The sequence below is a fragment of the Oncorhynchus gorbuscha genome, linkage group LG08 (assembly GCF_021184085.1).
Source record: "Oncorhynchus gorbuscha isolate QuinsamMale2020 ecotype Even-year linkage group LG08, OgorEven_v1.0, whole genome shotgun sequence".
NCBI lineage: Eukaryota > Metazoa > Chordata > Actinopteri > Salmoniformes > Salmonidae > Oncorhynchus > Oncorhynchus gorbuscha.
In genome coordinates this window covers 26,585,868-26,598,241 of record NC_060180.1, presented here as the reverse complement: position 1 = coordinate 26,598,241, position 12,374 = coordinate 26,585,868, and the positions used below count along the sequence as shown (strand labels likewise).

The 12,374-nt window shown below is 40.4% G+C and overlaps 1 protein-coding gene across 2 annotated transcripts in view; it reads left to right on the top strand.

Moving 5' to 3' along the window:
- The first annotated feature begins 589 nt into the window (after positions 1-589).
- LOC124041415 (insulin-degrading enzyme) overlaps positions 590-12,374 on the top strand; it is a 53,222-nt gene continuing 41,437 nt past the window's right edge. Inside the window, exons 1-5 of one of the 2 annotated variants that reach the window (XM_046358961.1) lie at positions 590-722; positions 1,705-1,884; positions 2,192-2,399; positions 4,315-4,484; positions 5,588-5,710. In XM_046358961.1, coding sequence (XP_046214917.1) covers positions 1,725-1,884; positions 2,192-2,399; positions 4,315-4,484; positions 5,588-5,710 — 661 coding nt within the window. In that variant the 5' untranslated portion in view covers positions 590-722; positions 1,705-1,724. The remainder of the gene's footprint in view (positions 723-1,704; positions 1,885-2,191; positions 2,400-4,314; positions 4,485-5,587; positions 5,711-12,374) is intronic. The other variant, XM_046358960.1, reaches the window with a different exon arrangement.

The following is a 12,374-nucleotide window of genomic DNA, read 5'->3' as shown; positions in this document are numbered from 1 at the left end:
AAGTTGTGGTATGTGTTAATTGTTGGGGTGCCCAAGTGGCAGGGGATCAGAAATGTCCAGTGCGAGAGAGGCAGGTTGTGGTTTCCAGGGTTAGAGTAGTGCAGAAGTTCTCATGTGTTGAGTTAGTGAAGAAAGTAGAGGAAGATGGGTCAAGGGGGAATGATCCTGCGAGGAGTGGTGTGAGTAGCAGATCTGTACCAGTACAGAGGGATAGGCCAACAAGTGATATGTTTTAGTAAGATTGGAGTTTTAGCATTTATAGCAAACTGTACTGCAGGGAAGTAATGTAAGTAGCATAAAATGTAGGTTGTGGTGGCAGCTGCAGAGAGGTATTTGTGTGTGGGAGACTTGACATCAGAAGGGTTACATTGTCTTAAGTGGCAATGTCCCTTCCTTTCAGGTTGTTGGCCTGAGGCAGGACTAAATAGATTTAAATAATGGAGGAGGGTGCTGTTATTTTAGATTTTTTTGTGAGTGTTGTGTTAGATTATGGTAGTGTATTTGTTTATTTATGGGTTATCTTTCAAGCAAAGTACTCCAGTCTAGTAGGTGGCAGTAATGAAACATTTCTTGGATGCCAACCACCGTTAAAACCTATAGAAGAAGTTCTCTCTGATTTTGTCTATCTGAAGTATGCCGCAATGTTTTAGCCGACCGGCCCAGTTATTAACGAGACAGCTTCTGGTTGCGGGGAATAGTTTGTACTTTAATCAACATTTTAAGTGAGTGTTAAATGTCAGATACTATTCACTTTAAAATCTCTCATGAAATTAGCAAATAATGAACCAGCTAACCGTAACGTTACTTAGCCACACAATGACAGGAGTAGCTAGCTTTGGTACCTAGCTAGCGCGGGCTGACTAAGCATTAGTAGGATAGCATTTATAGCTAGCTCCGTAACACAAGGCAGCAAATTCTCTTTAATAGCTAGCTAACCAATGACATATATATTTATAACCAGCCAGTGTAGCTACCTCGCCTGGGTGTACCAGATACGCACAAATTCTAGCTTGCCTAGGAATCATGCTAGCCAGTTGATGAGATTAATCTCTGCTGGCGTCACCCGGCTATCCCAGTGCGGCTAATTTGCAAACTCAAGCCAGCCTAGGAAAAATACACTCGTGCTTTGAACAAAGTGTTTGAGCTTGTAGTAAACCAGTAGCTAGCTATTATAACTCATATGAGTTGTTTACTTGGTGTACAGAGCTGTTTAACGGTAAATTGTTAATGTGTTGAGGAGTGTGGTTAGTAACGTTAATCCATGTGTTTGCTGTTGTTTTCATAGTGGACTGGTTGATACCCAGATATTTTAAAACTTATTTCCAGGTCAACCTAGTCAATTCTGCATATCTGCCTGTTGAATTAATTGTTTATTTTCAATGTATTTGTGAAAATCACCGACGCGCTCGTGTGCACAGTACTATCGGTCCGCTGTTGACTGAATGCTGGCGCCTGCTCAGCCTATGAAGGGCAGTCAATCCTCCACCTTGATTCTTGATTGAGGGCACTGCCAATTTGGGATTTAAATATGGCACTTAAGTTTGGGAAGTCCATCCACATTGCTTCACTCAGAATGCTCGCCAATATACCCCCCCCCCCATGTTAAAAAATAAAAATCATTGTAATGTCCACCTGTCTCTAGATTGCTTGTATAGTCAAATTCTAAATAGTGGGTAGAATAAGATTATACCCTGTGCTGTACAGGCTTGTCTCTGCCCCTCAGAATGACAGACCCTGCCATGAAGAGGGTGGTCAGTGAGATCGTCCGCTCTCCAGAAGACAAACGGGTCTACAGGGGTCTAGAGTTCAACAATGGCCTGAAGGCCGTGCTCATCAGTGACCCCACCACAGATAAGTCCTCAGCAGGGCTGGACGTCAACATAGGTGCAGTATTCACCACCTCTAGCCTAGCCTTCAGGCAGTCTCCCAGCCATATTCTTACTGGTCTCCCTCTTTCATTAGTTTTCTACAGGTGTCTCCACCCCTCTATACTCCTCCCATAGCAAACCCAATCTCTACTTAAATGCTACCTCTCTTTCTGTGTCTTTATTTATTTGTTTCAACCACTGTTAACATTGTCACCTCAACTTTTGGCTCGTGTGCTACTTTCAGAACTACTGGTTAAAAATTATACAAAAGTACCACAATCTCTTTAACAGGATTTGAACTATGCCAGCCTGAAAGCTTGAAGGTTCTTTGTCGGACCCAGGGAACATATCAGGCATTGCCCACTTCTGCGAACACATGCTGTTCTTGGGCACAGAGAAGTACCCCAAGGAGAATGAGTACAGCCAGTTTCTCAGTGAGCATGCTGGCAGCTCCAATGCCTTCACCAGCGGCGAGCACACCAACTACTACTTTGACGTATCCCATGAGCACCTGGAGGGAGCACTAGACAGGTGGGTTCATTAGGGCACAATGTAGACATGGACTTTTTGCAACATGGACTTTACTTATTGGACAACAAGCGTTTCTTATTGGAGAAGTTCAGTTAGCCCTTCCCCTTTTGTTTCCTTTCTTCCGTCAGGTGCTTTTTGAATATGACCCAGGTTATGGCATAGAAATTCTCCCATGACTCCCATTTTGACAACTTGGATGTGCCACTGTAACCCGATTAGGCTGTCTGTGTGAAATATTATGCTTTTCCTTATGACTATAACAATTTATGTTGCTGTAAAATCCCTCCCAAACTGGACTGGCCTCTAGTTGGCAGAGAAGTGTTATAAAATAAGTTCTTTACATACTCAACTGAGCCGTCTGATGTTTTTCGATGTTGAATAATGAACTACTCAGGTTCTATAGAGCCACATGATGTGTGTAGACTAAGTGGGTGTTCTCTAAATATTAATATGGGATCCATCCCCTGGGTCTACCTGAGGTGCGTTCAGTTTTTTTGAACTTGTGCAATGTTACGCAACAGTTTGTACCGAACAACACGTTTCCCCAATAACGTTCTTGAACCGACTTTGAGGTATGTTTGCGTGTGTGGCGAGGTGTGGCTGTAGCAACGAGTGACAACGTATTTAAATGTCCGAGGTAATGCTGTCAGCGTTCTACAACCCAACCCCCTCCCAGTTTTTCAATTGGTTGTTCAGTGCAGCACCGTTTCCGTTCAATTGAACGTTCCAGAACGTTTAAAAAACGTACTGAACACAGCACAGGCGTTAATCCCAGAGAGCCACCAGGATACGAGTCTCCAGTTACCAGTGTCAATTTCACCCCTACCAGTACCTGAGACCTCAAGGGTGGAATTGGTTTCTTTAGCTCTCACATCTTAACTAGGTGTTGGTAAGTTGGAAGGGTTACTGTCAGAATACAAACCATTGGATGGGGAAGCTTCAGGTTTACTAAGGGTCCCCGTCTTGAATGATGAGGCCTTTTTTAGAACACGCGCCTTTCCTCAGTCCATAAAGACAACTGTGTTACCTAAATTATGTGTTTTGGATAGAGTACTAGTGTATCCTCTAGCTGTCGATTTGGGTTAAGCTTACCCACTTTGTAATAATATTGCTTAGGAAGCACCTGTTAAAGCCTCATAGTTTCTCATCCTAATAGTTCCACAGTGCTGCTGGTAATGCATGAAAACCATCTGGACAGCAATTCATTTTATTATTTATTAGGCTTTCTCTTTTCAAACGCTCATGAACGTAATGGAACACTGGAGTCTGTGATCTGGGTTTTTGAAGCCATTTTTCAATCCATATCATGAACCTTCAGAGAATAGTGCTACAAATGAAGGATGGTTGTTGAAAATGCGTGTATGGGGCTACCATAATAGTTTTTACAGGTGGAGGATGCCATTTGAATATATAATTGGACAACTTGCTTGTGTGACATCTCAGATTTATGCTTCATCCAGCTACGTATGTTGACGATCTGTAGCTGCAGGCTGTACAAAGCCTAGCTGCGGATGGCATTTACTTTGGCCAATTCACTTAATTGCAGTCATTCTGATCTGCATGGCAGTTGATCTTGCTCAGTGGCATTCAAATAGCTTTGCATACAGGTCTGTCAAATGTCACTGCTGTCTATTGAGTCTGCAGACGAAAGTATACATCTGAATTCAGACAGTGGGATTTTCCACATTTTACTGTAGTCAAAAACTTCTGGTCTGGAACCATAAATAGCGCACACACACACCTAATACACCTTTTGCACAGTCATCACCTGAAGGCCTTCACCAGAACAATCAAGTTCATTTTCAAAAGAAATTAATCCAATGACCCCAATGTTCTAATCTAAATAGCCTATTCTGTTTTTGCTTAGTATACATGTTAACTTGTTAAATTAATGTATTGTCCTGTATGTATCTAGGTTTGCTCAGTTCTTCCTGTGCCCGTTGTTTGACGAGAGCTGTAAGGACCGTGAGGTAAACGCTGTGGACTCCGAGCATGAGAAGAACCTGATGAATGATGCCTGGAGGCTGTTCCAGCTGGAGAAGGCCACTGGCAACCCCAACCACCCGTTCAGCAAATTTGGGACCGGTAAAAACTTCACGCCACCTTACATACTGTAGACAGGGTTCAACCCAACCCAGCTAGTATCAACCCACGGTCATGTTCGTTAGGCACAAAATGGAATACAACAAACTGAAACAGGACTGAAAATGGAGGAACTACCAGGACTTTCTCTTCCGTTGCAAAACATTTCGGTACAGTTTTCCCGTTATGAACATGACCCGGCAGTCCTGATTAAAACAACTAAATTCCTCTCTGCCTTTAATGTGCTGACTCTTTCTCTCTCTGATTGTGTTCTCATATGATTAGACTTAGAGTTGCTCCCAGGCAAGAAGAGCCAGCTGGTGGCAGTGTTGAGTTATATAAGCTTTATTTTCAGCTTATAACGGAAACTGGACCAGCTCGGGCCAAAACACTCAATAATAAGCGAATGTCGGAGACAAACACAGCCATGACAGCCTTCACAAAAACATCAATTTCTTAGAAATGCCTAAAGGGACACTTCAACACAAATACATTTTCACATGTATAAACCATGGTGCTGGAGATTATTAATATTTTGACCATGAAGTGGTGAAGGATCCCTTTCACAGTTTCAATCTCTCCAGATGTTCTAGATGTTGTGTGGCTCTGTTATTTGTTTTAGCATAGGGAAATGCCCACCAGCTAGCCTTCCACAGATGAAGTGCTAGATTTGGGCTGTGGTTGTGTAGGCTAATTAGTAAAGTGCTAGCCCATAGAGGACAGAAAAGTGGTCAGTCTGTCACTGAGGGCCTTACTCAAAATTGAAATTTCATCACTGTTGGGATTCATTTCGTTCACTCATTGGTTTTCTTAGAACAAGCTGGTTTTCCTTATAAGTGGATGTATTCTCCCTCCCACTGTGGACTGTTTCATAAAGTCCTCTTTGATGATGACATTCTGGCATTTTACAAATTGATTTGATGCTTTGATGTCCTCATTTTTGCCACTGACCTTTTTCTTTTTTTCTTCCATACATCATATGACAATAAAGACCCTAGTCTTTTGTCCAGTTAGATCAAGCACTCACTGCATTGTACATATATTACAAAAACATTAATGGATGCATTGACTAGCTGTTTAAGAATTATATCTGGTTGATTCTTCAGGTAACAAGTTGACTCTGGAGACCAGGCCATCCAAGGATGGGATCAACATCCGCCAGGAGCTCCTGAAGTTCCATTCCACCTACTACTCCTCCAATCTCATGGGACTGTGTGTGCTCGGAAGAGGTAAGGGTGTGTTGTGTGTATGGTGTTAGCCGGTGTGTTCGTGTACGCGCCAACGTCCACATATGTAACAAAGTACTTTGGTAAAAATACTTGAATGTACTACTTAAGTGTTTTTTGGGGTGGGGTATCTGTACTTTACTTTACTATTTATATTTTTGACAACTTTTACTTTTACTTCACTACATTCCTAAAGAAAATGTACTTTCTACTCCATACTTTTCCCCTGACACCCAAAAGTACTCGTTACATTTTGAATGCTTAGCAGGACAGGTAAATTGTTCAATTCACACATATATCAAGAGAATATCCCTAGTCATCCCTACTACCTCTGATCTGGCGGACTCACTAAACACATGCTTAATTTGTAAATTATGTTTGCGTGTTGGAGCGTACACCTAGCTATCCGTAAATAGAAAATGGTGCCGTCTGGTTTGCTTAATATAAGGAATTTGAAACTTAACTTTCGATACTTAAGTTTATTTTTGAAATTATATTTACTTTTCTTAACCTGTTGCGACGAGCAATCCCGTATCCGGGATCCTATTTATAGCCTCATGCTCATTACCATAACGCAACGTTAACTATTCATGAAAATCGCAAATGAAATGAAATAAATATATTTGCTCTCAAGCTTAGCCTTTTAACAACACTGTCATCTCAGATTTTCAAAATATGCTTTTGAACCATAGCTAAACAAGCATTTGTGTAAGAGTATTGATAGCCTAGCATAGCATTAAGCCTGGCATTCAGCATGCAACATTTTCACAAAAACAAGAAAAGCATTCAAATAAAATAATTTACCTTGGAAGAACTTCAGATGTTTTCAATGAGGAGACTCTCAGTTAGATAGCAAATGTTCAGTTTTTCCAAAAATATTATTTGTGTAGGACAAATCGCTCCGTTTTGTTCATCACGTTTGGCTACGAAAAAACCTGTATCCAGGAGTGTAATAATCTCCGCAAGCTCATTAGCAAATCAAATCAAATCAAATTTTATTTGTCACATACACATGGTTAGCAGATGTTAATGCGAGTGTAGCGAAATGCTTGTGCTTCTAGTTCCGACAATGCAGTGATAACCAACAAGTAATCTAACTAACAATTCCAAAACTACTGTCTTATACACAGTGTAAGGGGATAAGGAACATGTACATAAGGATATATGAATGAGTGATGGTACAGAGCAGCATACAGTAGATGGTATCGAGTACAGTATATACATATGAGATGAGTGTGTAGACAAAGTAAACAAAGTGGCATAGTTAAAGTGGCTAGTGATACATGTGTTACATAAGGATGCAGTCGATGATGTAGAGTACAGTATATACATATGCATATGAGATGAATAATGTAGGGTAAGTAACATTATATAAGGTAGCATTGTTTAAAGTGGCTAGTGATATATTTACATCATTTCCCATCAATTCCCATTATTAGCATAACGCAACGTTAACTATTAATGAAAATCGCAAATGAAATAAATATATTAGCTCTCAAGCTTAGCCTTTTGTTAACAACACTGTCATCTCAGATTTTCAAAATATCCTTTTGAACCATAGCTAAACAAGCATTTGTGTAAGAGTATTGATAGCCTAGCATAGCATTAAGCCTGGCATTCAGCATGCAACATTTTCACAAACAAGAAAAGCATTCAAATAAAATCATTTACCTTTGAAGATCTTCAGATGTTTTCAATGAGGAGACTCTCAGTTAGATAGCAAATGTTCAGTTTTTCCAAAAAGATTATTTGTGAAGGACAAATCGCTCCGTTTTGTTCATCACGTTTAGGTAAGAAAACCCGAAAATTAAGTCATTACAACGCAAACTTTTTTCCAAATTAACTCCATAATATCGACAGAAACATGGCAAACGTGGTTTAGAATCAATCCTCAAGGTGTTTTTCACATCTATCGATGATAAATCATTCGTGGCAGTTTGGTTTCCCCTCTGAAGAAATGGAACGCTCATGGACCTGGAGATTACGCAATAATTTTGAAGCAGGACACCGGGCGGACACCTGGTAAATGTAGGCTCTTATGGTCAATCTTCCAATGATATGCCTACAAATACGTCACAATGCTGCAGACACCTTGGGGAAATGACAGAAAGTGCAGGCTCATTCCTGGCGCATTCACAGCCATATAAGGAGACATTGGAACACAGCACCTTCAGAATCTGGGGCATTTCCTGTATGAAATTTCATCTTGGTTTCGCCTGTAGCATTAGTTCTGGGGCACTCACAGATAATATCTTCGCAGTTTTGGAAACGTCAGTTTTTTCTTTCCAAAGCTGTCAATTACATGCATAGTCGAGCATCTTTTCGTTATAAAATATATCTTGTTTAAAATAGGAACGTTTTTTATCCAAAAATTAAGAGCGCCCCCTATCTCGAAGAAGTTAAGTATATTTAAAACCAAATACTTTTAGACTTACTCAAGTAGAATTTTACTGGATGACTTTTACTTGAGTCCTTTTCTATTAGGGTATCTTTAATTTTACTCAAGTATTACAATTGTCAGTGGTGGAAAAAGTATCCAATCAGAGTTGCTGCTTGGATCAGAGATCTTAAGCTGGTTTATATGGAGGAAATAACCTGTCAGCTATACAGAGCTAAAAGCTCTCACATCCTCTTTTAGGTCACACTAAAGGCTAGGAAGTGCTTTTCTAAACACTCCTCTCCTGTAACTGTCTGGGACTGAGCCCCAAAACATTCAGCCAAGTCCTGCAGTCATCTGTTTGCTCAGCTGTTTGAACTAAAACTCCCAACTAAAAGTATGGGTCTTATATCAAATATTATTGTGGGGGCTATAGTGCCTACCTAGCTCAAAATCTAGATGTATGATTAAAACGAGACTATAGTAAAGGCAGTATTGTACGAATATTATTTATTTTATTTCACCTTTAATTAACCAGGTAGGCTAGTTGTTCTCATTTACAACTGCGACCTGGCCAAGAATAAATGTAACAGTATAGCTTCCGTCCCTCTCCTCGCCCCTACCTGGGCTCGAACCAGGGACCCTCTGCACACATCGACAACGGCAACCCTCGAAGCATCGTTGCCCATCGCTCCACAAAAGCCGCGGCCCTTGCAGAGCAAGGGGAACAACTACTTCAAGGTCTGTGTGAGTGATGTCACCGATTTGAAATGCTATTAGCGCACACACCGCTAACTAGCTAGCCATTTCACATCGGTTACATAAAGCAAAGCAGTTCGACACATACAACACAGAGTTACACATGGAATAAACAGTCAATAATACAGTAGAAAAAAATCAATATACAGTGTGTGCAAATGAGGTAAGATAAGGGAGGTAAGGCAATAAATAGGCCATGGTGGCGAAGTAATTACAATATACAAATTAAACACTGGAGTGATTGATGGGCAGAAACTGCTTCTCCAATGGAAATCCCAGATCATGCTTGTAGGCAATGTCATGGTGATGTTGGCTAGCTAAGCTCATGGGCAGAAACACCTCATCGGATCTTAGTCTTCTCGCAGCGAACTGTGCATGTGCCACCGTCAAATCAAAAGCACTCCTTCGATATGAAGTTGGTTTTGTCAAATGAAAACGTCTCTTTCAGAAGGATGTAGAAATAACATGTTAATTTACTTAAGTCATTGGCTCGACTCTAGGTTGTGTCTTTACATTTGAAGAAAATTAACTCAGGAAGAGTGTTTCACTTCTCATTCCGGACCAGACCAAATCTGAACCACTTATAGGCTGGACCGGAGTTAGCTGTTCTACGAGTGGTCTGAGGCAGCCCGTAAATCTTTTTTTTTTTCAAGTGCAACTTTAGCTTAGTAACAATGGTTTTGTGGAAACGGCTCTGAGATTTAACGAAGCACCTATGAAGGTTCTAACGATGAACTTAGCCTTAAGATGATTTTGGGAAACCAGGCCCTGGACAATAAATTGTGACAAAACACATCCATTTAAAAAAATATATATTTTTAAGTGAAAATAAAAATTTGAGGACACTTTTTGCATGTGGAAATGTTGTATAATCACCTTCCGGTGAGAGGTAGGCATTGGTCTGAAACCGGAAAGCATTCAAACAGCCTAATTTATATTCTTTAGAGGAATAATGGACTTTACAGTGTCCTGCTATTAAAATAATGTGTTTGTATGTGTGTGTGTATATATATATATTACTGCTCAAAAAATAAAGGGAACACTAAAATAACACATCCTAGATCTGAACGAATGAAATATTCTTATTAAATACTTTTTTTCTTTACATAGTTGAATGTGCTGACCACAAAATCACACATTATCAATGGAAATCAAATTTATCAACCCATGGTGGTCTGGATTTGGAGTCACACTCAAAGTTAAAGTGGAAACCACACTCTACAGGCTGATCCAACTTTGATGTAATGTCCTTAAACAAGTCAAAATGAAGCTCAGTAGTGTGTGTGGCCTCCACGTGCCTGTATGACCTCCCTACAACGCCTGGGCATGCTCCTGATGAGGTGGTGGATGGTCTCCTGAGGCATATCCTCTCAGACCTGGACTAAAGCATCCACCAACTCCTAGCGGTCCTCCTGCTGGGTTGTTGCCCTCCTACGGCCTCCTCCACGTCTCCTGATGTACTGGCCTGTCTCCTGGTAGCGCCTCCATGCTCTGGACACTACGCTGACAGACACAGCAAACCTTCTTGCCACAGCTCGCATTGATGTGCCATCCTGGATGCTCATGCTACCACTTGAGTGAAAGCACCGCCAGCATTCAAGTGACCAAAACATCAGTCAGGAAGCATAGGAACTGAGAAGTAGTCTGTGGTTACCACCTGCAGAACCACTCCTTTATTGGGGGTGTCTTGTTAATTGCATATAATTTCCACCTGTTGTCTATTCCATTTGCACAACAGCATGTGAAATTTGTCAGTGTTGCTTCCTAAGTGGACAGTTTGATTTCACAGAAGTGTGATTGACTTGGAGTAACATTGTGTTGTTTAAGTGTTCCCTTTATTTTTTTGAGCAGTGTATTTGTTTTTAGATATAGGTCAATTGTAAATGTGTATTGTAGCGTCACCTTTATTGCAAAAATAATTAGAAATACACACAACTTAAGCTACATATTCATTTGAGTGAGGTAATGAACTGCCCATTGATCAGCACAGCAATTGATAAAACAGGATCATGTTTGCAAAACGTGTTTCTGAGCTTGTGTCAATATTATACAGGTTAGCTAACGATTACAGAAATGAGGAATGGAGGGAGACAGGCTCTATATATGTGTGACTGTCCAACACACCACCACCTGTTATTATGTTGGGCACCTACTGACCCAAAAAATATGTTATGAAATAGTTTTTTCTCAATGACATGGATTGCTAAAAAGATTTAAGTACAGGCAGGCACCACATTACAACAAGACAAAATGCCTCAATCATTCATGATGGTCTTATAAAGTATAAAAGCAAAGCTTGCTTTCATATCATTTAAAAACAGCTTGAAAAAGGTAGTCGAATGGGACTAGTGTGGCATTTGTGTGAGGAATCCAATACTTTAACTTGTATGCTGTACAAATCACATTTATTGTGGAAGCACCTCTAAGAATATGAATTAGGTTGTTTGAGAAGGTTTAAATCCTAAGCAACCTGCCTACACATTGTTTCAAGTACAATACCAACATAGCTACTGTAGTAGGTCAACGCTGTGTGCTGGAAAACCTTGGTAGAGCATGGGTGGAGTAGGCGTTGTGGAGCTCATGTTAATTTCCTTTATTGTTCGGCATCAGACCACTGCCTACTTCTTCCAAACAAAAATCTTTGGTTCCCCCTGGGTGCACTTTTAGTTTTTCTCCCCTAGTACTACACATCTGATTCAAATAATCAAAGCTTGGTGATTTGAATCAGCTGTGTAGTGCTAGGCCAAAAAACAAAATGAGTTTGAGTTTCAGTCGAAGCAGGGATCAGGACCAAAGAGAATAATTGAAATAAGATGTCTACTTTCACAGTTGCAGTTATTTCCCCTTTAATACTGTGTCCCCACCAGCCCCAGTAAAAAAATCCAGAATAACCCTTGTTCACCTTTCCAATTCTGTGAGCCACAGACGAGCCATGATCCAACGAGTCACTGGGGATACAGTAGGCTGTGTCACTGGTGTGTCCATTACCAGTTGAAATGGTCCATTTAGTGACACCATGTCCTCTATAGTGAAATTAAATGGGCTTGCACTTGGCAGCTGGGTTTACAATGGCATGACTTCATTAATGGCTTTCACAGCTACACGGTTGATAGTGCCTGGGCACATTTTGCTAGCATTATTGACCGCTCTTGTTACTGTACAAAATTCCAAACCTAACTTACAGGATGGAAACAGCGCTTCATCTACATGCAATTAAATGCTACATAACAGTTACAGTATACTGTTGAAGTCGGAAGTTTACATGCACTTAGGTTGGCGTTATTAACTCGTTTTTCAACTACTCCAAAAATGTCTTGTTAACAAACTATAGTTTTGGCAAGTTGATTAGGACATCTATTTTGTGCGTGACACAAGGAATTTTTCCCAACAATTGTTTACAGACAGATTATTTCACTTATTCACTGTATCACAATTCCAGTGGGTCAGAAGTTTACATACACTAAGTTGACTGTGCATTTAAACAGCTTGGAAAATTCCAGAAAATGATAGGCTTCTGATAGGCTAATTGAC